We start from the raw sequence: 25,876 nt of genomic DNA, 5'->3' as shown, positions 1-25,876 counted from the left end.
TGAGAACAAACCTAAAAACACCTTCCCTCCACCCCTCCCTTATTCCCAGGCTCAACTTAACTCCCAACTTCTGTACCTCATTACCCCTCCGAGCAGTACAGGGGGACAGGGAATGGGGGTTATGGTCAGTTCATAACGCTTTGTCTCTGCCACTCCTTCCTCCTCACACTCTTCCCCTGCCTCAGCATGGAGTCCCTCCCATAGGAGACCATCCTTCACAAACTTCTCCATTGTGGGTCCTTTCCATAGGCTGCAATTCTTCATGAACTGCTCCAGCATGAGTCTTTTCCACAGGGTGCAGTCCTTCAGGAAGAGACTGCTTTAGCGTGGGTCACCCACTGGGGTCACAAGTCTTGACAGAAAACCCTGCTCCAGCATGGGCTCCTCTCCATGAGTCTGCAGGTCCTTCCAGGAGCTCCAGCATGGGTTCTTTACAGGGTTCTAGCCTCCTTCAGGGTGCATCCACCTGCTCCAGTGTGGGATCTGCCATGGGCTGCAGGGTGGATATCTGCTTCGCCATTAACCTCCATGGGCTGCAGGGGGACAACCTGCATCATCATGGTCTTCCCCACAGGCTGCAGGGGAATCTCTACTCTGGCACCTGGACCACCTCCTGCCCCTCTTTCTTCACTGACCTTAGTGTCTGAACAGTAGTCTCTCACATATTCTCACTCCTCTCTCCCGGCTGCTGTTGTGCAACGTTTTTTTACCCTTAAATATGCTATCACAGCACGCTACCACTGGGCTCATCTTGGGCAGTGGTGGGTCTGTCTTAGAGCCAGCTGGGACCGGATTTGTCCAACATGGGTGCAGCTTCTGGCATCTTCTCACAGAAGCTACCCCTGTAGTCTCCCCACTATCAAAACTTTGCCACGTAACCCCAATATAGATAACCCTAAAATGGGCTTTTGTGATTTTATACTTAATTTTCATAAAAATTAGTTTGGGAGGTGTAAAAGACAAGTGTCTTGAACAACAAATGTCAGTTGAAGAATGAAATAAAGAAACTAACCTTTTTTCTTATCCCCACCCTGCCCCCTGGAGAGTGAACTACCTGGCAGACTGTGAAGTGAAGGATGGAACGGAGGCCAGTGAGGATTAGGTTGGCAGAATATGCTTGCCCTGAGGTATCCTTAATTTCTTTTTGTGACTGATCTGTCATCCAGACCAAAACTGGATGATGGCATATTTTCAACAGGAGGCATTCGGGACTAGAAACTAAATTAATTAATTTAGTTAAATTAACTTGCTAAATTAAACCTCTAAATCCCTCTCTATTCATGAACAGAGGGTCTTCAAGATGAAACCAGAAATTAAGTGGTGTTAGGTTATTTGATAGACATCAAACAAAGCTCATCTCCACACACTAATTGTAGCACAGAGCAACACTGGCAAGCAGGGGAACCTCCATCTTTATGGGGAAACTCAGAGAAACAGATCCCCTGCCCCAGTGCCCCTCAGGACTGTCACAAAGGAGAACTGATGCCCATCATCCAGGCCTGAAACTGACCAGATGAGTCTGGAAAGGCTCTGGAAATGCAGGGGAATAGAACAGAAAAGGATAGGATAGGATAGGATAGGATAGGATAGGATAGGATAGGATACCATACAATACAATAGTTGGAAGGGACCTACAATGATTATCTATTCCAACTGCCTGACACTACAGGGCTGACCAAAAGTCTGTTAAACACTGACAGGCTTGGGACATTGACCACCTCTCTAGGAAGCCTATTCCAGGGTTTGACCACCCTCTCGGTAAAGAAATGTTTCCTAATATCAAATCTGAACCACCCCTGACATTCAGGGAATCTTGGGATTGCACCAGGCTTCTTATGGCACATTTAGGGGACAAACCAATGGCAGAGAAAGGGAGGGTTCATGGTGGCTTGGAGTGGAACAAGTGTGAGTAAACAGAGGCTAAGAGGACAAAAGCGGTTGCACATGTGTAAACAGGTTGCTGGCCAGTATGCTTGTCTGGCCATGCCCTGCACCTGGTCATCACCTGCTGTCCTGCTGCCTTCTTAAATTCCATTTCTGTTTTCCTTGTTCTAGTGCCTGGAATGTTTCAGCTTCTTGTCTAAGGGCAAGGGAGCAGATAAGTGTATTTGGGGGAAAAGTATTATATATAAGGAAGTAAGTATATTAAGTAAGGAAGTATATTAAGTAAGGAAAAGTATTATATATAAGGAAGAAATTTTTAATGATGAGGGTGGTGAAACACTGGCACGGGTTGCCCAGAGAGGTGGTAGACGACCCATCCTCTGGAAACGTTCAAGGTCAGGTTAGATGGGGCTCTGAGGAACTGGATCTAGCTGAAGATGTACCTGGTCATTGCAGGGGTTGGACTAGATGACCTAGATGATGGTTAAGGTCCCTTCCTACCTAAACCTTTCTATGATTTTATGATTATATGAAGTTTGCTCCTTTCTCTTTTTTTTTTTTTTTTAAACAAATCACAAATATCTTGTGAAACTTGTCTGAATTCTGTCACAGAATGAAATTTGGATAGTTCTTATTCTTTATGTTTTCTAAGATTGGTGACATAGTTTGTGACAGAAAATTCTATTAGAGTAATAGAAAATTATATTCTAAACTGTGTCAAATGGGGGAAGTAACTGAAAACAATGTAGGACCAGCTCCATATTAAACATTAGGAGAATAGCCTCCACTGGGCTATTTACCATATCTTGTTTCATGTTAACCTATATTGCATGCATTTGTGCCTTCAAAACTAGGCTCTGATTTAAAGATATACCTCTTTTAATCTGTTTCTCAGCTCGATGATAGGAACTGTTCTTGAGCCTCAGGCCAGCTCAGGCTTCATAAAGGGTAGATTTCCTGTGTCCACATGGTGAAGGAGAAAACCTGGAAAAAATACAATGTGATTTTGGTTTGTGCTCCCGTGAAAGATCACAAGTGCATTTGCCATACTCTACCACAAAACCTTCATTGGTAGTGCAACCAAACTCAATACTAAATGAAGGGGCCTTAAAGCATTTATGACATCCTGTGTCATTTCAATAATTGCCTTAAGATACTAAGTGTTTAGAAACTATTTTTTTAATAGTTCATACATTATTATTGTGCATCTTAAGTCAAGTATAGGTATATGACTATTTTTAAGATTTATCTATGTATCTATATTGCATTTGAAAAATTGAGACTCTACTGCGCATTAACTGGATCATTTTGCCTTTCTCCCTGACCTCTGCAGGTAGATTGTTTTAACCTGATTCCAGCAAAGCAGCTGCCAAGTTATGGTCCACCGATCTCTGCTGGGTTGTTGGAACCAGGTTATGAATTCATGAATGAGGACAACACAACAGCTCATTAGATTTCTGATGACTCCTGAACTGTCTCAGTGCTCTAAGATTTTGGTTGGGATTGCTCCAGATTAGGTTAGTGGCTGCACCTCTCCCCTGTGCCAACCCTAGGCCTGCTGCTAGGCAAGTGGCAAGCTGAGGGAACACAAGATTTTAAGGAATGCCTACTGCACTGCTCAGCCCAATCTTTTATGTAATTTTTATTTACCTTATGTCAACAACCACAGCTTAATGCATAGCCGAGCAGCGATCCGGTCCCAAACCTGCGAGAGGCTAGCAGGACGCAGAGGACTGTTGCCTCCTTGGTCCCTGCTTTTCCCTCGGGAGGGGGGAATGAGATGTTCGAGATGGCGGAAGCTGCTGGAGCCGGCCTCGACTCCCGCGTCAGCCGGGGCAGGGGGTCACTCGCTCGCTCCCGGCTCCTGGCGAGGGGAGCAATCAGGGGGCTACCGCCTCCCGGCCGCCCCTGCCCCTGCCCCTGCCCCTGCCCCTGCCCCTGCCCCTGCCCCTGCCCCTGCCCCTGCCCCTGCCCCTGCCCCTGCCCACCTGCTCACCGGGCAACAAACAGGGAGGAGCGGGCAGCGGCGCCGCCAGCCGTAACCAGCCATTTAAGGCAGCAGCTGCCCCTGTGCTAATTCATTACCTCAGGCTCCGCGGGGGGCGGAAGCGGCCTCCCGCCGGACAGCCCGCCCGGCCTATGGGTGCTAGCGGCGGAGGGGTGGGCAGGCGGCGCCGGGCGCTCGCCAATGCCCGGGCAGCGAGGGCGGTGCCTGCCGGAGTCGCCGCGCCGGCTTGACAGGGGCTCCCGATAGCGCCGGAGTACGGGCGAGCGTCAGGTTGGGTTGGTGGAACCTGCTGCCCCTCGAGAGCTGGTGGTGAGTTTGCACCTCTTCCGGGGCGGGCGAGACAAGCCCCTCTTTTTTTGTGGGTGGGTGGGTGGTGGTGTGTGTTTCTCGCCCTCTCCCCCCTTTTTAGCGCGCTAGCTGCTTGATTTCTGTTCGGTTAACGAAGGCGCAAGGGGAGGGGGCGGGCGCGTTGGTGGAGCTGCCCCGGGCTGGATGCCCTCTGTGCCGCGGTGCGACCGGCGGCCCGACCCCACCGGAGGGGCGCGCGGCGCCCTGCCCTGGCGCGCACTGCCGTTATGTAACGTGCGCGGGGGGCTGCGGGCAAGGCAACGGCAGCGGCTTTCCTCCGCAGGATTAACCCCTCGCTGTCTACCCTGTTCTTCTGCGTCTCTCCCGCGAAAGCTCCGGGGAGGAGACCGGCGGGGAGCGGGGCTGGGTACAAAGCTGCTCCCATTTGCCAGCCCACCGGGGTGGGCCCCGGCAGCCTCATCTCCCGCCGCCATCGGGGAGGGGGACGCGCGGCCGCAACCTGTGCGGTGTGAGGGGGGCTGTTTCCCGGCTCCTGGCGGCGCTGGGTGGGCGGTGTTGGTGGCTGGCTGCGGGCGGCTGGCGAGCCCGCCTCTGCCTGCGGGCGTCTCCCGGAGGAGCTGGGGGAAACATCCACCTTGCGCACACATCAAATGTTCCGCTGTTAGCCATTACCTAGAGACGACAACAAAGCCTCAGCCGCTGCAGCTGCTTCTTCGTGTCTGTGCAGAGCAAGCGGTACCCTATTGTGGAGATTGATGGGTAAAAAATTAAAAAAAAAAAAAAAATGCCCAAGTGTTAGCTGAAGGGGTTTGCCTCCAAGACTGCTCCTGTATGGCGTCGTCCATGAAAACCAGCATCAGGTGTGGGAGACTACTTAGGGACTGCAGTGTAACACTCGGAGGTATAAAGCCAAGAACAGTACTCTTGGGTGAAAAACAGGACGAGGCAAAATCCTGTGAATTAATCTGAGACCCCGGCTAGCTAGTTTGAAAACAAATACACCACCACCACCCTCTTGCCCCAAATCAGCAGCGGTTGCAAGTATTTCTTCAATCCTGGGTAAAAGCTCTTGTGAAATTCTTCCATGGCGAAGTTGGATACATGCTACAAGGTGCTGAACACGCATGTGAAAAGCATGTCTTCTAAACGCTGACAGCTTTGAATCTTGCAGTAAGTAGATGCTGCTGACAAGTGATTTCCCTTTTCATGTTTTGCAGGGCCTACATGAGCAGGTTTCGGGGGGGAAATTATTTCAGATTTTACAGAGGATTGCATAACTGCTTATGTTTATTTGAAAAGAAAAGGAGGGGCAAAACCAACCCCCAGCCTGAAATGAAACACATGATATGAGCCTGTTTTCACTGACTTTTGCTGAGCTTTCACACTGTTTTCTCAACAAGTATCATTAAATAGCATGCTTTAGAAGGTTGACAAGAGTTAGCGTGATAATGAAGCATTAAGGTGTGGGGTTGTTTTTTCCTCTAGTGTTGTGAAAACTTGGGGAGGGGAAAATGGCGAGATACCTATACACTTTCATAGTCTCAGGCTTAAAATAGGATGGCTGTTTATCGAATGTATACAATCTATTTATTTTTAAAATGTCAATGGCCATTTTGTTTAACCCTTTAGTGATGAGCCACTTCTTTTTCAAATTATGTTTTTTTACAGACCCTAACCCAACTCAAACTCACCCCTCCCAAAACCAAAATAAAATGCTATTTTGAATGCTTTTGTACCTCTCTGGGTCACAGTGATACGCCTTTAAATAGCCCATCATTTGTAACTGCTGAAGTGTATGTCCAATATTAAATCATAGTACAGTGTAATGCTTAGACAGCATGCCATGCAAGGATCAAATTGCAGATAAAGTTCACATAGGAATCTCCTCCAGTGCTTGCAGTTTACCCTTTTAAATGTAAGAAAACATCTTTATGCATGGAAATGTACATTCAGCAAGTAGTTGTTTCTGTGCCAAATTTAAACTATGGTTTGACTGTTGTGAAAAAGAATGTCTTTTTATTTAATTTTTACATTAGATCTATTACTTCCAGTTACTTTCTGTAGGCAGCTATATGATGGAAGTTATTTTTAATCTTGAGCTCAATTAAAAAAAAAAAAAGGCTCTTTTAAGGAGGGAGGCAGGCGGTTATGTCAATTTGTGTTAAGATTAGTGTATTCTGATTATAGGCAGAGCCAATTAATTGTAACTAATATATCTCAGAATGCTTTACAGAATAAACCATACAATGTTTAAACTTGGTAACTTGCTCTCAGATGATAAGTGAAGATGCAAATTAAAATAATATCAGATAATTTTCTTGCTTTACGTACTTTGATTATGTAAGTCTTCAGTGTGAGAATGTGACTGTATTCACAAGCCTGTATCACTATATGAAGAAAAAACTTACAAGAACAGTCTTTTCTGTGATGTAGTCACTCTATGATGTCATGTCCTTTCTGTTTGTACACACATACTGCTTGTTGCCCTTGCATAAATGAAATGAACTCTCTTCAGCAAGCAACAAACAGATTTTTTTTTTTCTCCCTCCAAAACCCATTTTTATGCATGCGTAACTGAAATTAAATGTAGGTATATAATTTTCATCCCTAGTGTTCTGTGCCATACTGGCATGACTACTGTGGACATAAGTGGTTTTAGGTGCCTCTGCCAGTTAGTTGAAAAGAAATATTTTGCTTACTGTTTGTATTGCCATAGTGTCTGGCAGCTGTGATCAGGGACCTTAACTAATATGTTAGGTGCAATGTGACCATGGAACAAAAACATGGGCCTGGTCCCCAAAATATTATGATCCAAAATACAGGACAAGACACTGTGAGTGGTACAAGGGAATGCAGGTGTTGTTATGAAGGTTACATTGGTACATGTATGTGCATTATCCAGCTATGTATTTTCTCTTTCTTATGTTAGAGCAAAGGGAATTGTAGACCTTAATGTAGGACTCACACCCTTGTGAGGGAAGTTCTGGTATCAAAGGGCATTCTTGGGACATGTGAATAATGGCTTGATTTTGGGGGATTTTTAAATGTATGTAACTTGCCTAAATGCTGAAAGTTGAAATAAAATTAAAAGAAAAAAAATCTAAATTGACCTAATATGAAACATTGTATCTTCAGGCTACTTAATTTTTACTGTTCTTTAAATTTAAGGTAACCTTTTAAAATTTTGAAATGGAGTTTTCGTTTCAAAATCAAAGCATTTTACAGAAAAAAACACATTGCTTTCCCTTTCCCCCACTGTTTTCTATAAGCAGTTTTAGCTCTTTCTTCCTCCCATCTCCCTCATGTGCACAAAAAATACGTAGTAACAAATAGACCTTCAACCTCATAGTGTCCCAAGTGTGTGATAAGAACTTACCTTGTCTTGGGGAGAAAACCAAGAGTATACAGACCAAAGCTTCAAAGCATTATGTGGAAGATGAGAAGACAAAAATGAATCTGCAGTACACTGTCTTAAATAATCTTATGAAGTTAATTCTTGCCCAGTTTGGCTAATTTTAAGAATATGCTTGTGTGTCAGTGTTCAAATATTAGAGCATTTGGCAAAATGAGGACAGAGAAACTTAAAAAAAAAAAATAAAAATCAAGGACGTAACAGTGTTTGCTTGAATCTGAGGGATGCAGTCCTGGTTCAAACAAGTTCTTAAATACACAGTTGAGGAATGGTGTTCCATTGGGTCAGTGCTGAGGAAAATCTTGCAATGAAAATTCAAATGCTAGGAGGTCTTGCTCACAAAAGCATTCTTTAGTTGTTGATGACTCTCCTTATTTTTAAATTTAAAACCAAATCTGCGTCTGCCTGTCTCATCCAATTTCACCATCGGAAGGACCAGTACTCAAACAGCTCATCTTACAGGAGCTTATAGATGTGAAAGCTTATTGGTGATTTAGCAAGGCAAGTATTCCTCTCCTGTTTTGCACTAAGCTGTGAGTAGCTGAAAAAAATCTGTATTTAAAAGTTAATTTTTTTGGATTTAGACAAAATTGAAGCAGTGGACTTTTAAGAACGCAAGGGATCTTCAGTCAATCTAATCTGACCCATGCATTGGTTATTTTCAGTTAGTTATCTGAGACCAATAATACACATTTGATAAAAGCCTGTCTTTCAGAGATGCTAGGTTAAATGTATCTACATGGAGTCTAATGTGCAGACATCAGGAAGTGAAATATTTGCAGCTATCCTTGCAGCTTACCTTTAGTATTTCTAATGGTTGATTGTCTCCCCCTAAGGAAGTCTTGTTTCTAATTTGCATTGGTGTAGCCTGAATTTTCAGCTGTTGAGTTTTTTTGATATCTTTGACAGTAAAGAGACATTTAGTTTCTCTACAAAGATATTTGGATACCTCACTGAAGTGACTTCAGTCACCTGACAAATTACATTGGTGGAATTCTTTAAGTCTCTCATGGTAAAACATCTTGTCTCATGATTTTCTAACTTTTATACAATCTCCAGTTCTTTGATCAGAGGTGATGCTTTGTGACTATTAAATCTTACAGTGCTTTCAAGGCCTGTAAGTCTCTGTTAGTTCAGTTTTTCTTTGATCTAATTCTATCCCTGTCAATAACATTAACTTGGTTCTCTTGATATTTTTACCTATAGGTGGTACACAAAGCCCCCTGTCTTACTTACTGATCTCCTTGCTGTACAATCTCTGATCTCCTTCATGGAGTGGATCTTGATTACTTGTGGCTTTTGCAGAAATATTTTGAAAGGGTTCTGTGGAAGTTCAAATTAGTAGTCTCCTCTGGATAGGGATGGCAGGAGGGGACAACAAAGAAATGAAGCTAAGCAAACTCTGCAGTTGTAATGTTACAAGTTGAGGAACTTGTACTTGATTAACCCTAAAGTGATGATAGGCCCAGCATGTTATTTGGAGCTTTAAATTAATTGTATGACTAACCACTGTGGAGAGCAGCAGTTGACTTCAGGTCTTTTTGGATCTGTGATTCCCAAGTCTTTTTTTGATATGCCATGAAAAAATACATCATCTAAACAGTTGAGGCTTCTCTTTTGTTGTGCTTTAATCACTGTGAATATCTCTTTCTTCCTTTCCAAAAATGTATTCATTTCCTTCTGTGAAGGCTGTTCTAGACACTGGCTTGTATCCTTGCCTGTATGTGGAATTGCAGAATATTTGCGTCCAATTATTTCTTCATCTACCAATGACAGATAGCAGCCCAGCAGAGTTCAGGGTGAATACTTAGTATGTGGAATCCTCAAATGGGAAAGTCGCATAATGGGGGGGGGGGGGGGGGCATTATAAGCATTCATCAGTATATAAATGTGTGGTGGATACCTTGTGTAAGTTGCACAGTGGTACTACAGTATATTGTAGAGCTAGTTAAGAGTTATTTAGTTAGAAAGAGTGTTTTTATGTAGTTTTAAGTGTTGTCATGTGTCTTTTAAGAGAAAAAAAACAGTCTAATAGAACTATTGCTGATAAAGGTGTGTGTATCTGTGTATAGGTGTTTCATTTATGCATATATAAAGAGGTTTTATGAACTGGTTCTTTGGAATGAAGGAATGTAAATTACTAAGAACTAAGTTTTGTATATAAGTGATATTCTAGCAGTAACTATGTAGGCAGATAGCAATATTTTTTAGAAATAGAATAGTAATAACCATTTGTCAGCAATCAAAATGATCTCTGTGCTTGATAATGTGTCTTCTAAGGTTGCTCCTTTAATGGCATATCATTCTGAAATTCTCTTTTGCTAAGGAGAAACATTGTACAACTTGAGTGACCACCTTTTTTGTTACTCTGTGTGTGTCCTACTGAAGATCTTAATGTAACTGTATGATCTAGCCAGCCTTGCCCTTGTCCGTAGTGCTAGATATGTGTATATTTTTAAGAGAACTTGAGGTTCAGCCATGCAGTTTCTCATAAAGCCTATGAAAGGATTTAATTTTCTTTAAGTAAAGATGGGTTTAAATGTAGATAGAGTTGTATTAGTTTGGTGTGGTCTGCAGTGTTCTCCACGCATTTTCCTTCTGTATATATGCTAGGGAAAATGGATGACTCTCATTCACTTGAGCATCACACGTAGAGAAATACTGCCAGAGCAGAACTCAGGAGAGCAATACCTTAACTCTGGTTCCTACTGATAGCTGTGAAGGAAGCTTAAGAAAAGCTCCAAGAGTATTGTCTAAAGCATTGCATTTTATTAGGAGGATGTTGCATTTCTCCAGCTGTTTATCCCTTCCCTCGGCTTGAATGTTTATGCAAAAATGTGGGAAAAAGATTCCATCTGCTGTACTTTGCCTTTGCTATTTTTATTTGGCATAAATAATTACAGACAGAAAAAAAAAATTCTCTTTAACTGCAATCCTGTAACATTTTTAAAACACGAGGAAGACAGATCAAGTACTGAAAAAAACAGCTGCAGTCAGACCAATTCAAACAGTTTGATAACGAATCCAATTCACTCGTAAAAATAGCACCTCTTAAGTTGCTTTCTTTTTGGCTTGGATTGGCTGGAAGGTATTAAGAAAATTTGGACGGCAGCTACTTGTGGTGCAGTGGATAAGTTTTACCAACACTGCAGAAACAGATTCTGATAAAAATTGCACATGAATCACTTGCATGCTTACTAGCACTTGATGTGCAGGAAGGATTAGCAGGAGAATGGAAGATAAAAACAGGTTACAATTAACATAAAACTACTAGGGTGTGTGCCTGTGGGCAGAATTCTTTGTAATATGCCTGTTTTCTAAAAGCCAATGACCTTTCAGGTTTAAGACTGTCTAAGAAATACCTTTAGGAAGGCTGGTAGTTTGTCTAGGCTGAGGAGCTGAGAATGTAGGTGTGGAGAAATTGAGGCTGATGCATTTATAAGAGAATGGTGCAGAAATAGGAAGCTTATTGTGAGGTTAAAACAGAAGTAAAATTGTTAATGTTAACAACATGGTTATTCAAATCTTTATGGAACACCAGACTTAACTTGCTGGCTGTGTTAACTGCATTACAAGAGGTCTAACCATCTCTCTCCTTTACCCCTACTCTATTTCTAGTTCTCTGTAAAATTGGTAGATTCCTAGCTACTGTTTTCTTGAGCGTTCATTCAAATGTCTGATGTGATCACATGCATGAGAGATGCTATCTGACTGAATGTAGAATCCTGTTTTTCTTGGCCAACTAAATAGATGTGTGGATGTTTTTGAGATTATTCTGGTATATTTTTCCCCCTTTGGAAGGTGAGGATGCAAGGAAGATCAGCTGGATGAAATTCAACCATGAGCTAGGGAATATTTTGGTTTGAATACCCGTTACAAAGAGCAAGAGTGTTGGAAAGCCTGCATACTCATACTTAGCTTAAGTACTAGCAAAAATGGAATAGAGTGCTGCTTTTTTTTTTTTTTTTAAACATTTTGCAGATAGTAGACCAGTATCTTTGCTTATAAGTCTGGGGGTTGTGCTCTGGATTACTTACTTGCCCTTCTCATGTAACAGATCAAGGAGACAATGTGTGCAACAGAATTGCTGGGTGGCAAGGAGGTTGCAGAAATACTGTCTGGGTAATTAATTTATCTTGGTGGATATTCAGGGTACAGTTAGGGTACTATCTCCACTCTACCTTGTGGCCAAAGCTCTATGGTGTGACTGTAAGCAAAGCAGAACCTTGGACTTTGCATAAAACCATCAGCAGAAAGAATTGCAGAACAGAAGGAAGTTAAGGACAGAATTTATAGATATTTTTTTGTTGTTGTTGTTGCATAGTTGTCTGGGGCATATGGTAGAAGGGGTTAAGAACTTAAGGAGGGATCAGGGCTAAGATTGAAGACTTGAGCAGAGATTCCATTTTAGGGCTATTCTGGCCAAGTTACTGTCTCAAGGTGAGGAATTTGCACTGCAGAGTTTGGATTTTAGCTAGAGGATGACCCTGATGCTCAGTGTAAACATAACTTTGGGGGTTTGTGGAGTTATGTTACAAGTTGCAATGGAACTAGGTGTTGTGTGTGAGAAATAATGTTGGCATATGTAAAGGTGAGCATTACAGGAAAGAGTAGATGTTAGTAATACCATTATTGCATTGCAACTGTGCCATTGTATTATTGAATCTTTTCTCCAAATTCACCAATCTCAGCAGGCTCTTGAACAAGGTCTGCGTGATGCTTGAATGCTTTCTGCCATTAAAAAGTTTGAACTGAAAGTTTTCTTTAGTTCACAGTACCTTGTTTTAAGCAATTCTTGGTTGGTAAATATTCTAAAGAACAAACAGTTTTACAAGAAGCTGCCTTTTCTATTAACTGGATTGTATCTGAGGCTGTAATAAGTATCTACTGTAGTGTTCTAGTCTTTTGTGCTGTTTTAGACAAATACACTCCTATTCATTTCTGTGGCTGTTAATGCTGCAAGAAGACTTCCATTAAAAACTGTTTTTTTAATACTTGCTGCAAATGAAAGCAATTCAACTTATATTGGGATAGAATATTCCTAGCATGCTAGAGGCAAGCTAGCCAAAGCAGATGAGAAAGTACATGGTATAGCCCAAAAAGCTAGGCATTCACACCTTTGATAGTTTCGTGTTGATATTTTTTTTTTTTTTTTGAAAAGCATTTTTTGGTTTGGAGATCATAAACTGGGTTAATACATTTGCAGCTAGTGAGTCTGTATTTCCTACATAGAGTCAAAGAACTTCAGAGCACTCCATAGAATCATGTACCTGCTTTATGTGGTCTAATAATTAAAGCAGTATAGAGTATGGGTCCCAGGGTCCTCATTAGGTTCTGAACTCTGGTGGCAGAACAGATGTGTTTCTTCATCCCTTTGCTTTGGTTTCCCTGTCTGTGACGTGGCAGCAATGCTAACTTCTGTTACAAATACTAACCTGTCTGCACTTCCTGAGCAGATTAGCTATGCATTAGTTTTCGGGGACAGGGTAGGGAAGATGCCTCAGCGAATTCTTACCAGGTAGGATAGAGGATACATGCATATTCTGTAGAGTTGCATAAGCTGCTGAAATTGTTGGCAAAAATACTCTGTGTTTTAGTAAATCTTCAGATCTTCCTTGTCGGTGCTGAGAGATGGATTACTTCAAAAAGCAATTCCCCCAAATCTAAATCAAAGCTGTACCAGAATTCCTGCAATATGTTGACACCTGGAGCAGATGTGGGTAAGTTTAAATTAATATAAAGCTTTCAACAGAGCTGACATTTGGCCAGTACTGAGGCTTTGGGCTTATTTATATGTACCTGGTATTCATGCAGCTATACAGCATTGGCAACTGGCATTCAGAGGAGCAATAGCTGCTTGTCCCCTCATTTTTGGAAGAATCCAGATTAATACATGACTATTTAGGGGAGTTCTCCCAGATGTCTATCTGCAGATGAGTATGTATTGTAATATCTGTCTGAAAGGAAGTTTGATTTGAGAGAACTTTTTTTTCTAATGGGTTGGGCATGTGCTGAGAACACAGATCTGCATCTTCAGTCTATTTTAGCATGAGTTAGTCATGGCCTCAGTCAGTTTGATCCCTAGCTTAATCTCTGTCTGTATAGATATCTCTGTATAATGTGCTGTATTATTTACCTATTGTAGAGTGAGAGAAGGAACAAGAATCGTTGTTTCATGATACTAAAGGAGTATTACATGACACAGACTAATAGCCGTTCATAACACAACACCTAGCTGTCTAAACGTTCTGTGGATTTCTGGAACTCCAGTTTTTTGAAGACAGTGTTCTTTCACAAAGCCTTATGAACTCTAGCATCTGCTCATACCTCTTTATTAATGTCCTATATGGCTGCTTTTGGTGATGTGGATGTGCTAGGCTGGAACCAGCAGTATTTTGAGAGGATGTGATCAGTGCCTAGTCTCTCCTTCCTACCCTCTGATGGCTCTGGAAACGTAGTATTATCTAACTGTGTGCATATTAGACTTTTTGGACAGTGATGAAAGGCGTTTCTTTGGTTAGCTGTAATTGTTACAGTTGGCATCTACACAGCTCATGCTTTTGAACAGTGGCTTAATTTTGTTTTACTGAACTTTAGAATTGGTATTTTAGAGTGGTCAATTTCTTTTGTCACTTCCACCTATCACCCTGCTGTGGTACCTCCCGAAATTACTGCTGATCTTTACTTCTAGCAGAAGCTAACAAGCACCTTCTGATGCCTTTGTCCAGGTAAAAAATGGGCAAGGAAGACTCAAAACGGCATTTGATCTTGAATTTTTGGCAAACAGGTTATTCTGCGTGTCCCTTTGAGAGACCATTTTTTCAACATGGCATGATCTCCTTCCTCGTCTGTAATCACTAAAAAAGTTGAAGGAGCTGACCCCATTAAAAATTTCATATTCTGTGTTGTGCAATTCTTTACCTTTTAATAAAGTCTATGAAGAGATATATATTCTTTTAAAGTGTGTTGTCTGCAGTGTTAAACAAAATTTTAAGTTGAGACTAGGTCAGTATTTTCATGAACCAGGTAGCTTCTTTTTAGTAAATTTCATGCTATTAGGTGGGATTTAAACAAGTAAAGTTACGGTTCAACAAGAAAAGCAGAGCTCTAGTTTTAATCTATCCTTGACCTTCTGCTTTAAATCGTGAAGATTTCTTTGAAATGAGTCTGCTGTGCATACCAGATTTCACCATTCAAAACAAGTCTTTTCTAAGTCCTGTTCCCCTGACCCAGAACCACTCAAAACACCCCAATACAAAGTTCATTTATTGATGTCAGAGAGCTAAGTCTAGAAGTGAACTATGTTTCTGAAGGCCAAATATGTTCCTTTAGCATTTTTCCTGTACCAAGTTTATAAACTTTTTAATTTATTAGCAACTGAAAGCAAGTAGAAAATATTTTCAATAGATACAGATATCATAATGAAGACAATATAAGACAGTAGTATAGACAAAAAATAATGTAGTAATTCTAAAAATCACAATTCAGAAAATCAGAACCCTTTCAAGTGTGGGTTCCAGCTCCTGATTTGAAATCACTAGTTGCTTTTTAAAACACATTTCTACTGTGCTGTGCAAAGTTGAGTTACGGTTATGAGTGACATGGGATCAGGCAAAGTTGGCAAGCAAGGCACTGACGCTGTCAAAAGAAAGATTTTGTTCAGGAGATGCTTGAAAATGTAGGCATGTAGTTATTTTTTCTAACTTCAGATGAGACAGTGGCACAGAGGTTTTCTTGCCTATGGTTTGTAAACTGGGCAATGTTGTATTTTTCAAGGATATTCACACTGAGTATAGCTTCTTGACACAATTGCTAAGAGCAAGAGGGGGCTATCCCCAAAATCTTTTGGAATCCTTATTTGGCACCAGGTAAAATTGCAAAATGATATGAGCCGCACATACCTTACTATAGTAGATCTCCACCTTCTTTTTTTCATGTTGCTTGCTTGTGGAGGTAACTGGTTTTTAATGTCCTATACAGACTTTGCTTTTTGCTGATGTGTACTTGCTGTCTGTCTTTCATCACTTAGTGTTAGTTGTGAAAATTTCTGGTTCTAGTTTCCAGCTACAGTGGATTCAGAATGCTGCAAGCTTGGAAGAGACTTCTGCTTTTGGAAGTCAGGCTTCCTTTAAGGCAGAATCATGATCTGATTTTTAATTTAATTCTTTTTCGCATAGATTGTGTCAGCAGTGGTTTTGTTTTCTTCTTGTGTTCTGTCACCACTGTTTTGGTAGCAAAAGAATGTGTGTAGCCTGATGTACCAGACAGTTTAAAATAATCTTGAAGCTATTTTGGTAAAAATGTATGCATCTGTAATACTTGTAGTAGCTTACAATTTACTGTGGGTCTTGGGGTTCCAGTGTTGGGAGACTTCCAGAAAAGTTTATTGAGAAAAAATTGCTGTTCTTTGGGGAGCAGGCACGGTGCAAAGGAAATAAAAATGACAATTGATTACATTTTAAACTTTTTAATGAACTTTTAATTTTCAAGCTCTCTCCCTCCCCCAGTGCTTTTCTTTTTATTTCATAGGTGCACATATAACTCTCAGGCTACAGTTGGTAAATTCCTGTCATGTTAATTTTAATTTAGCATTTTGATTTGTTAGCCAAAACTTGTGCTGACAGTGTAAACAAAACGGAAGGATCTCCAAGCTTAATATACAACAATGTTTTTAAGCATTTACTCAAATGTTTTCAAAATAGACAATAGTGCTTGGGACATGCTGTATTTGCTCAAGTGTAAAGGACAAAGGTCTTTTAGCATAGTTTTTATTAAAAGGTTGTTTCTGATCATGAATCTTAACAACTGCTGCATAGCAGGTAGTTATGGTTAGTTCTGTTGCAGGGTGTAAGAAAGGGTTGCTCAAGACTTGGTTGCTCAAGCGTTAGAGGTTAAGCGATATTGGAAGAGGTAAAATTTTAGCATTGTTTCCATTGCTGAGGAGTTTGCATTGAAGTACAGTATATAAGCCAAAAAAACTTTATCCCATGCAGAAATAAAACCTTAACTAGAAATACATAGCAATCTTTACATTCTTAGTCACATACTACATACAGCTGTGACTTTAGAAGAATGGATGAGGTAAGTATTTGCCATTATCCAGTGTTTGCCAAACTTGTGATACCTGAAGCACCTCTTTGTGGTGCTGCTACAAATTTTAACCCATAGATGTGAGTCTAGGCAACAGTCTGCATGTATCTGTTGAGACAGGCCCACAATGCACCCTATCCCTAGGCTTTTCAGTTCTTACTTCTGAGCTACGAGTGGATGGGCTGAAGGCAAAAGCTTCTATGGCATGCTTCTGACACGTTAGGGGTTTCTTCTTTATGAAGACACCTGAAAATAACTTTTGTGTTCTGTTGCTCAGTTTAAAGTTTCTTTTAAAAGGCAAACCTATCCTACATGAACATAGGGTAATCTGAAAGTTGTTCTCTATAGTAATGACATCCCCTCTCAGTGCTCCTGCATCATGGATGTGTTCATTCCAAATGAATTCCACAACTACAGTTCTTTGGGCGTAAACTTGAGAAATGAATGGTTTTGTTAACAAGAGAGACTGAGCATTTCTGAGGCCTCCTTACTTGTTACATTGTATAATGTAAGTGTTATAACATTGATATTTTTGCTATACTTTCAAAATATTTTGTCAATAAAAAAAAATAAATAAAAAGCCACAGACCAGAAAATAAAGGGCTGCTTATTTTTTTCCTTCGTAAATAAAAATAGGTAGTAATGCCTACAGTGTGAAAGGCATACTTTTATTCAAATCTGTGGACTGACTGTGGTGACTGCCATTTAAAAAAAAAAAAAGGCAAAAAACAAGCACTGTGTTCTCTTGTTGGCTAATGTAATGATGGTGAAATTAGGTTTGTGCCCTATTTCTGGAATGTTCTTTCCCTGACTTTTTTTTTTGCATGTGCTATATTTTTTTTCTAGATGGGCAGAGAGTTACATAGTTCTATGTCTAGACTGTTGTTTGATGGTGGAGGGCACTGAGTTCTTGCTAACTTTATAGACCACTTATTCTTCATACGATGTGACATAGCCTGTAGCTTAACAGAATGTAAACTAGGTCAAATTAATGTAATGAGTTTACCCTCCTCTTCTTTGTAGCACAATGGCTGACAATAAAGCGAAGTCAACCAAACCTGTGAATAAGACTCCTCCAAAGTCTCCTTCAGATCCAGCAAAGGACCGAGCAGCAAAACGATTATCCTACGATTCAAATAGCTCCCATGAGGGAGCTATGGCAGGAGAAATAAGTGCTCTGGAAGAGGCCTTTAGAAAATTTGCCATCCACGGTGATACAAGAGCCACAGGAAAAGAAATGCATGGGAAGAACTGGTCAAAGCTATGTAAGGACTGTCATGTGATAGATGGGAAGAACGTGACAATTACAGATGTTGACATTGTCTTCAGTAAAATCAAGTAAGTTCCTTTCTGCCATCAGTTCCTTGTCTCCCCAACATGTTTTGTAGATATTATCTAAATTTATCTTTTATTGCTTACAGATGTTGTGAAGCACTGCATGTCTTTGTCACAAAAGATCTTTCTTGTTTCTTTATGAAACTGTGTTGCTTTCTCTGAAGATACAGCTTTTAGCTTCTGTTCTACTACCTTAAACTGACTTCAGTGTTACAGGTGTCATGCTGTACAAAGAGATATGATGTGATCAGGGCAAATGCAGGCTATTCCAAGAAACATATTTTTTTTTGACTGCAGTAACTGATGCGAATGTTGCCTGAAGGATATCTGAATGAAGTCAGGATGTAGTTTTGCATCTTGTCAAAACTCAGCCTCAGTCTTCTGAGGCTATGGTGGGATATGTTCGAACAGTCCTGTTGTCCAGCACAACACCTACTCAAGTTTAAAGTGTAGTCACACCAAACTGATGGTGAATTTGTAATGCAGACCCATGGCTGTGATTAATTGGTTAGGATTATCTTGGTGGTCCCAGCTTTAGTGAAATTTCTCCCCAGATTGAAAACCTAGGCAAGCTTCATCCAGAAACTCATCAAATCCAAGGGAAGACATTCAACTGTTCTGGCATATTCTGTATGAAGTGCCAAATAATTTTTTTTTTGTTGTTGTTCTTGCTTTATGTGCAGAATTGGATCATTTTCACCTTCCCCTTCCCCTGGTATCTTTTATTATTACCACAGTAACTGTTTAAATTGTCTCACACCTCATTGTGTTGAGGAACGTGCTTTAAGGAAGGTCCCTTACTTGTACTTGCAGCTTGGAGGAATATTTATTTGGCTTGTGCTCTCAACTACTGTGGTGTAATGCTGGGGTAGATGTGCACACAAGTTGCTTAAAGAGTTGCTTACAAGGGTAGCTGGGAAAACGTGCTACAAGCGCTGACCCTTTAGACTGCATCAAATCATCGAAAGGCAGAGAAGAAAAGGCCCTTGATCTTGAAAGGCTGTCCAGCATAACATGCGTAGTTAGAATGACATTACTTATTTCTTTCTTTATTTGGTTCTTTTCTCTTCAGGGGTCTTATCTAGGCAATTGGAAACACTATATATGTACACTCCAACCCTCTTGTTCTTGCATTAGTCCACTTTCTCTTTTAGGCCCTAATTGTATTTTTTGGAAGTTGTGTTGCCAGAGTTAGGTATACTATCAGTGAACTGGCTTATTTGAAATGGATGTTTAGGCTGTAGGGTTGTTTGTTTCTTTCTTAATCTATGATAGACAATGTTGGCATTTATTTTCAAATTTTCTTTGGCTTTCATCAATTTAAAAACTTCTCTGTATCTGTCATCACAGGAAATAATAAATCTTAGCACTACTTTCTCATGTCAGTATCTAAGCAAGTTAGTGATAGGACAATCCCATGATACGGCATAAACAATTGTGCAACGTTAGCAGATATGAAGAAGTATCTAGTTTTGGTGCCTGCTGGGCTAGAAGGAATCCAGTCCTGTTCTGTAGGAATGAGTGTGAAGTGGCAGGGACCTGAGAGGCTCAAGGGGAGTGTCACCTTATCCCCTTGTGGTTGTTCAGCAGTCTCAGCTCAGCTCCGGGGTTCTTGTCACTGCCTCTATTGGGAGGTACCTGTTCAGCAATTTCTCAGACCTTTCTCCTGTGACCGCTGTGAAGTGTCATCATTTGTCTTGGAAGAACACCACCATCTTTTCCTCTATCTAGTATTTAATATTTTAGAAAGTAACTACATCAAATGCAAAAGCTTTTTTATCTTAATTACTTGCTTGTTCCTCACCTGTATATGTACATATAAAAATTTATTTTGTATATTATTCTCTTTTAAAATTATTTTATTTTAAAATTAATATTGCTTAAATGACAGATGGGGAAATTTACACTAGCTGAGATTTGTTATCTTTACTGGGAAGGTCTGTTTTTTCATGTGCATGCTTTTAGTAGGTATACTTCACATTTTCTTAAGTGTTGGGTGGTGTGTGTGTGTTTTTTTTTCCATTTTTATTCTTGAAGGCATATGTCAGCAATTCTCTTGGGTCTAGATCACATTTATTTCACGTGTAGTTTTAACAAAGGAAGATCAAATGGCTGTAGTTACTCAAGTGTTAGTAATATGCTGTAACTTAGGAGGCTTATGCATAGGCTGAGTATACAGGGTTTCTCGAGCATGTTTAGACAACTACTTCTCCTTGCTTTCTCTTTTTGCTTCACATTTAACCCTAAGGTAAGGGATAATGATAGATTTGGTGATGCATCAAAACAGACATACTCACAAAATAAACTCGTGCTCATTTCCATTTTACAAGCAGCTTTTTCCCAGCAGAGCACTAAGTTTTTTTTGAGAACCCGTTTTTCCTCATCTGTATCGAATGAAAAACATTAAACACTGTAAAAGAATCTCCAACTCTCCAGAAAGTGCAGGCTACTGCTTCCACGCCTCAATAAGAGTTGTTATGGGTATCAGAAGGTTCTGTACTTCACTGTTGTTTTTAGGTTCTTCAGCTAGACTGTGTCTCACAAGATGGACTTTGGCCTGGGATTCTTATGGTCAGCCATAGTGGTTCAGTAAGATGGGGCTGGTGGATCTTGGCAATTGTGGTCTGGCCAGGGAACACACCCAAATATAAGAAGAGATCTTTGTCATACCCAACTACAATTGCCATCTAGCATTGTGGTAGAACTTCCAAACTGGTTTTATGTTGGGTCTGTTACTGGGGAAATCACCATGTTTAGCAAGGTTTGTTTTCTAGCCTGCTATAGCTTATGACAATAGCAGATGTTGTTCAAACACTAGAAAATAATTAATCTAGTAGAATTGTTCTTTGAATTTATGAATTGCTATGTCTGTGTATATAGCCCATGTTTGTCATCTTGCTAACTCTCCCAGGCTTTATTTATTGTTCTGCTACAGTTACTTGCAAAATAGGTAGGAACTAGGGATTGCTCGTAGTCAGGGTAAGATAATAGGGAAATTTAGTAACAGATATGTTTACTGAAGAGCTACTAAAAGATAGTGTTTTATTCAGTGATTGGTAACTTCCTCTGCTGCAGGAGAGATTTTATCTGTTCAGTCCAGAGGAGTCATTAACATATTTGTAGACTTAACACCGTCCCCTCCCTACCTCTGCCAAACCAAGTGAATGAAACTTTCAGAAGTTTTGAGAAGTCCATGCTACTTCATTAAAGCTGGGACTATGTGTCCGTCTTTCAGAGATTAGTTCATTTAAGGTTAAGTTTATGTTGTTATAAAGGTTGAGGAAATTCTGATGAACCTTTGTTACACATAAGAAAATAAGCGTAGAATGCTGTTTTCCTTCTGCATGAGGATGTCAGGTAGACTGAAGTGTAATTTGTTTGTTTATCTTGCATAAAAGGTCCACTGATGACCTTCATGTAAGCACAACATTTGTATGTACTTCAGGATAAAAAAGAAGGAATGGTTTAATGGAAAGAATGCACAGTAGTAGACATGAAAGAAGAACTGCTAGAATTGCATTGTTTGGTAAGAAAAGATGTAAATTGGGTGATCTCCCCCCTCATCCTCTGCCTGCTCTCTCCCCTCTCCTCCCTCTCCCTCCTCTCCCCCTCCCCCCCCCCCCCCCGTATTTTTGTTTAACAATAATTTGTAGGTTCTTAAGAGTATCTCATTCTTCTAATTTGGTGGATTGTAATATAAGTTGTTGTATGTTAAAAATTGATTTAATGTATGTCTTTTTCTGCCTTTTTTTTTGCTTTTCTATATTAAAAACTTTCTATTGTCAGCTCAGAAAATACAAGAAATTAAGCTGCAATTAATTTTTGCATGGAATTACTTGAAATGAGAAGCTGAAGCCCAGATGTGAGAGTAGCCATGTGTATGAAAATTTATAAGTTGCATCCCTAGAGATCAGAGGAAAACCACCTACATTTATGCCAAATATTTGGATTGCATTAATCAGGATAGACTGCTATTTCTATAACAAGTAGAAAAGTAAATTAATTTTTTTTATTTTTAGGTTATAAAAACATACAATAAAGACATCTCATGATATTCTTATCTTCCGATGTATGTTGCACCTGCTAAAGCAAAAGAAATTGTGAAGAGTGAATTACAAAGTTTTACAATATCTTATGGAACGAAGTCTATTAAAAGTGCAGCCAAACCAACAAAAGTGTACATAACTGTAAATGCAATTGTGTAGTAAGCTTTCTTTACTGTATTTTTTAGTTTCACAGTCAAAACTTGATATGTTGGACTCTTTTCATGTGTTCATTGGACTGCATACAACAGTAACGCTATGGGTGCAGGGTAAATTTTCATTTCAAGGCTAGCTTAAAGTTACATAAAAATCTCTTTTGCTAATTGGTATCAGGATAGCTGTGTCTCTTTAAATGGCAAAAACAAAGCAACCACTTCTCTGAAAAACCTGCTTATACAATAGTTTTAAAAGAAGCAGCCTGAAAATCTTTGTAGGAAGTAATTTTTTTAACTGGTCCCTAAATTCACTGCCATACTTGAAGACACGGATATGTAACAATCATGAGAAGGAAAGTTTTCATAAATTACTCTATGTGAAATTTTCATGACAGAACCAAAAATAGTATTTCACCATTTTTGAAATGATAACAACTTTAATTTCCTTTTAGGTCAGGCTTTTGCTAAAATGTAGAGGGTTAGTATAAATATCTTAAGTGAATGCTTGGAATGATCTAATATTACTTTCACATACTATCTGAACTTTAAATAGATGTCTTCCTTTTATATTTTGCAAATTAAGAGTGATAATGCAATATGGGTCTACTGAATTTTGAGACATACAACTTGCAGACATGCAGTAGCATTTGAAAATGGATGGGTTTCATGAGAATGGGAATTCCATGGGTATCTTTTTAGTAACTGAAACAATTGTCTTCCTTCTTGGAAATTTTTCTCATTAACTGACTGTTTATTTAATGTTACTCTTCCAGAGTTGCGAAAGTTTGTAGGCTGTGTGTCTTGTATTGTGCTTGCAGACTGCAAATATGGGTTTAGTGAATCTTGTTGTCTTGGAGAAAGCAAGGTCATTGGTGACACGGGAGAAGGGTACAGAAGTATTCTGTATGTGGTATGAAAAGCAACATGTGGCTGCATTCTTCTTAATCCAGCAAGACAGTGAGACACAACAGGCTAAGAACTTCAGGGTTTTTGTATTAAGGAAATCAGAATACCTAAGAAGAATAGATGTTACTAATCTCTGACCAGCATTCTGGCATGTTGCCTTAGGAACTTAAATTTCTTTGTTTATTGAGGTCAACAACTGCTCTAGCAAATTTGATATGTTAGCTATGCCATACACATACTCCACTTGTTGTATGTAGTTAATATGGTAATAGTAATAGCCCTGATATAAATACCTCTGCTCTTATTTTAGAAGTGTTACCACTCAGCAATGCAAGAATATGGTTTAAGCACTGCCATAAAACTGCTAATTCTATGACATTATTAGATAGAAAAATAAAAATATTTCTGTTTACACTGGCATGTTACTATGGTTGCAGGCAGGCCTGGGTGACGTCATGCCTTGGATCCATTGTGAGCATTTATTTAGGTAGTTGTCTCCATGGAAACATTTGTTTGTTTTGATGTTACTATGTGTTAAATTTTAAACAAATTTTTGTGGTTCTATACTGGATTGTTATTGAAGACTAGCTAATCTACAGAAGCTTTGTAAATATACCTTACTCCCCTCCCTCTAAAATATTTTTGGTAAGAGATCAAGTGAAAGCATAATTGTCCTCTTAAATTCCATTAATAGTTTCTTGTATTGCTTTGACATGTTTTCTTGTTGCCGAGGAAGCCATGTGTTCTAAAGGCCAGAAAACTCTCCTCCATCTTTTTGAGAATGGAAGGTTTTGTTCCCATGGAGAATCTTCACAACATACTTTATTGTGCCCTGACTTTTGAGCAGTCCCACCCATACTCTATCCTTAGTACATCTTGCACAGTCAGCTGTTTAGCCTAGTTCCCACAGTTTGGATCAGTCAGGTCTCTACAGGAGTGCTTGTACCTGAGACCAGCTGGGTCTTAATTCAGCAGTAGTCCACCATTGATGCAAGACTGTGGAAGAATAAAAATGGATAATGTTTGCTCTAAGCAGCTGGCAAGATAAATCTTGGCAAAAATGAGTACATGCTTTCCCTATTTGTCAACTATAATAGAATTGTTGTCTTTTCTTTGTGTTGAACAACTATGATACTTTTTGCTTTCTTAATGTATTTGAAAAGAGTAGTACTTTGACACCTGCACTCATTCAAAACAAATATCTCTCCATGAGGTTTCTCTGAAGTAATTTGTATTTAATAGAGATCTTACCAAAGCCTGTCTTAATTTTTTTAAATGTGTTAATAGGTATGAAGCCTACTTTATATCTAAATTAAGTGCATAGTAGTTGTAAGTTGTGTTTTACTTTCCTACTGAAGAGATTCTTTTAATAGTGACATAGAATCTGATTTGTGTAATCCTACTGTATGCATGAAGTAGGCATAACAGTTAACTTGTGTACTTTAATATGTCTGCATCAGGAAATAAGTTTTAAGTGGCTATAGAATGGTATGCAGAGCATAATCTGTGCTAATAAATCTCTCCCTTCCAGGCAAATTTTGAAGTAGTGCAGTTATAGATAGAAATGTAGGTAAGTTACAACAGAAAGTGTTCTTTATCAAATCATCTATACTTTATTTTAATTGAAATTAAGATCCAATTTCCTTTCTTGTCCAAGAAGGCAAATGTAATGTTGCCTTTGACCTTTATCCTTGAAAAGCTTTTTATTTAAACAAACAAATCAACCCTTCTGCAAGAGGCATAAATTCTAACAGTAAAACAGTGATCACTTATGAGAAGAAAGATGGATTTAGATTCATTTGCTGTTATGCAAGCTTTTGTGCATGTAAAATGGATAACTTCTGTAACCCTAATGATGTATGATGATTATGATTTTAAAAACACCTTTTCATGTGATTAGACATCACGTGAAAGCCTATAGATACAGTGATGATTCATTTCTCAGCTGATACAGAATGCTGCATGATATCATACACAGTATCATATAGCAGCTTGCTTGGTATTTGCTCTGCTTTGTGGCATATGCCGCTTGTCGACTATGAGGACTTCTGGTTTAGAGTAGAAGCAGGGCTCTTGTATGAGATCTTGTCTAGTGGGTTTTTAGAGGGTTTTCTGCCCTTGTGTTTTTCGTTTTGTTTTGTTTTCTTTCTTTTTAACTTATTCTAAATTCATCATATTGCTCCATCATTTAAAATTCCCTGGTTTTCATTTATAAAAGCAGCTATGTGAAAGCTGTGTAAGTTACAAAATTACCTCATATTACTGATTAACAGGTAAGTGTTTTCTAGACTGTAAAACATCAACGTAGACTTTCTGTCATTTTCCATGCATTGAAGTAAATATAAGTCAGCTAAGCCTGAACTTAGTGTCCACACAAAAAGGAAAAAATTAGTGTCAACCAGCACTACCTGATGCTATGGGGACAGGTAGGTTCTTTTAAGGATCTTTGGTAGAATGAGAACTGGCCACAGGTTTGTAGATACAATTAGTATAATTAGAGCTTTATTATTATAGAAAGATTTTAGTAGTCAGCATAGCTTACTGTTACACAGAATATCTATCAGTTAGGATAGCTTTCCTGTTACCTAAAATTGCAGTTACCTACACTTTTCAGTCACCTGTACCCTCTGCAGATCAGGTCAAATTCTTAATAATCAGCGCACAATAGAATAATCACAATAATCCTCTTCTGTCACAGTGTGAGTGTCCCCTGCATCACACCAGGAAGCACGAA

The 25,876-nt window shown here is 39.5% G+C and overlaps 1 protein-coding gene across 1 annotated transcript in view; it reads left to right on the top strand.

The window, feature by feature from the left end:
* Nucleotides 1–4,175: 4,175 nt before the first annotated feature.
* TPPP (tubulin polymerization promoting protein) overlaps nucleotides 4,176–25,876 on the top strand; it is a gene marked incomplete at its 3' end in the record, with an annotated part of 67,105 nt that continues 45,404 nt past the window's right edge. Inside the window, exons 1-2 of the mRNA XM_082480011.1 lie at nucleotides 4,176–4,201; nucleotides 17,727–18,041. Of these exons, the coding sequence (XP_082336137.1) occupies nucleotides 17,731–18,041 (311 nt within the window). The 5' untranslated portion in view covers nucleotides 4,176–4,201; nucleotides 17,727–17,730. The remainder of the gene's footprint in view (nucleotides 4,202–17,726; nucleotides 18,042–25,876) is intronic.

This window comes from Vanellus vanellus (assembly GCF_965231255.1).
Source record: "Vanellus vanellus genome assembly, chromosome: 2".
In the NCBI taxonomy this organism is placed as follows: Eukaryota; Metazoa; Chordata; class Aves; order Charadriiformes; family Charadriidae; genus Vanellus; species Vanellus vanellus.
This window is presented reverse-complemented; position numbering and strand designations above follow the sequence as displayed.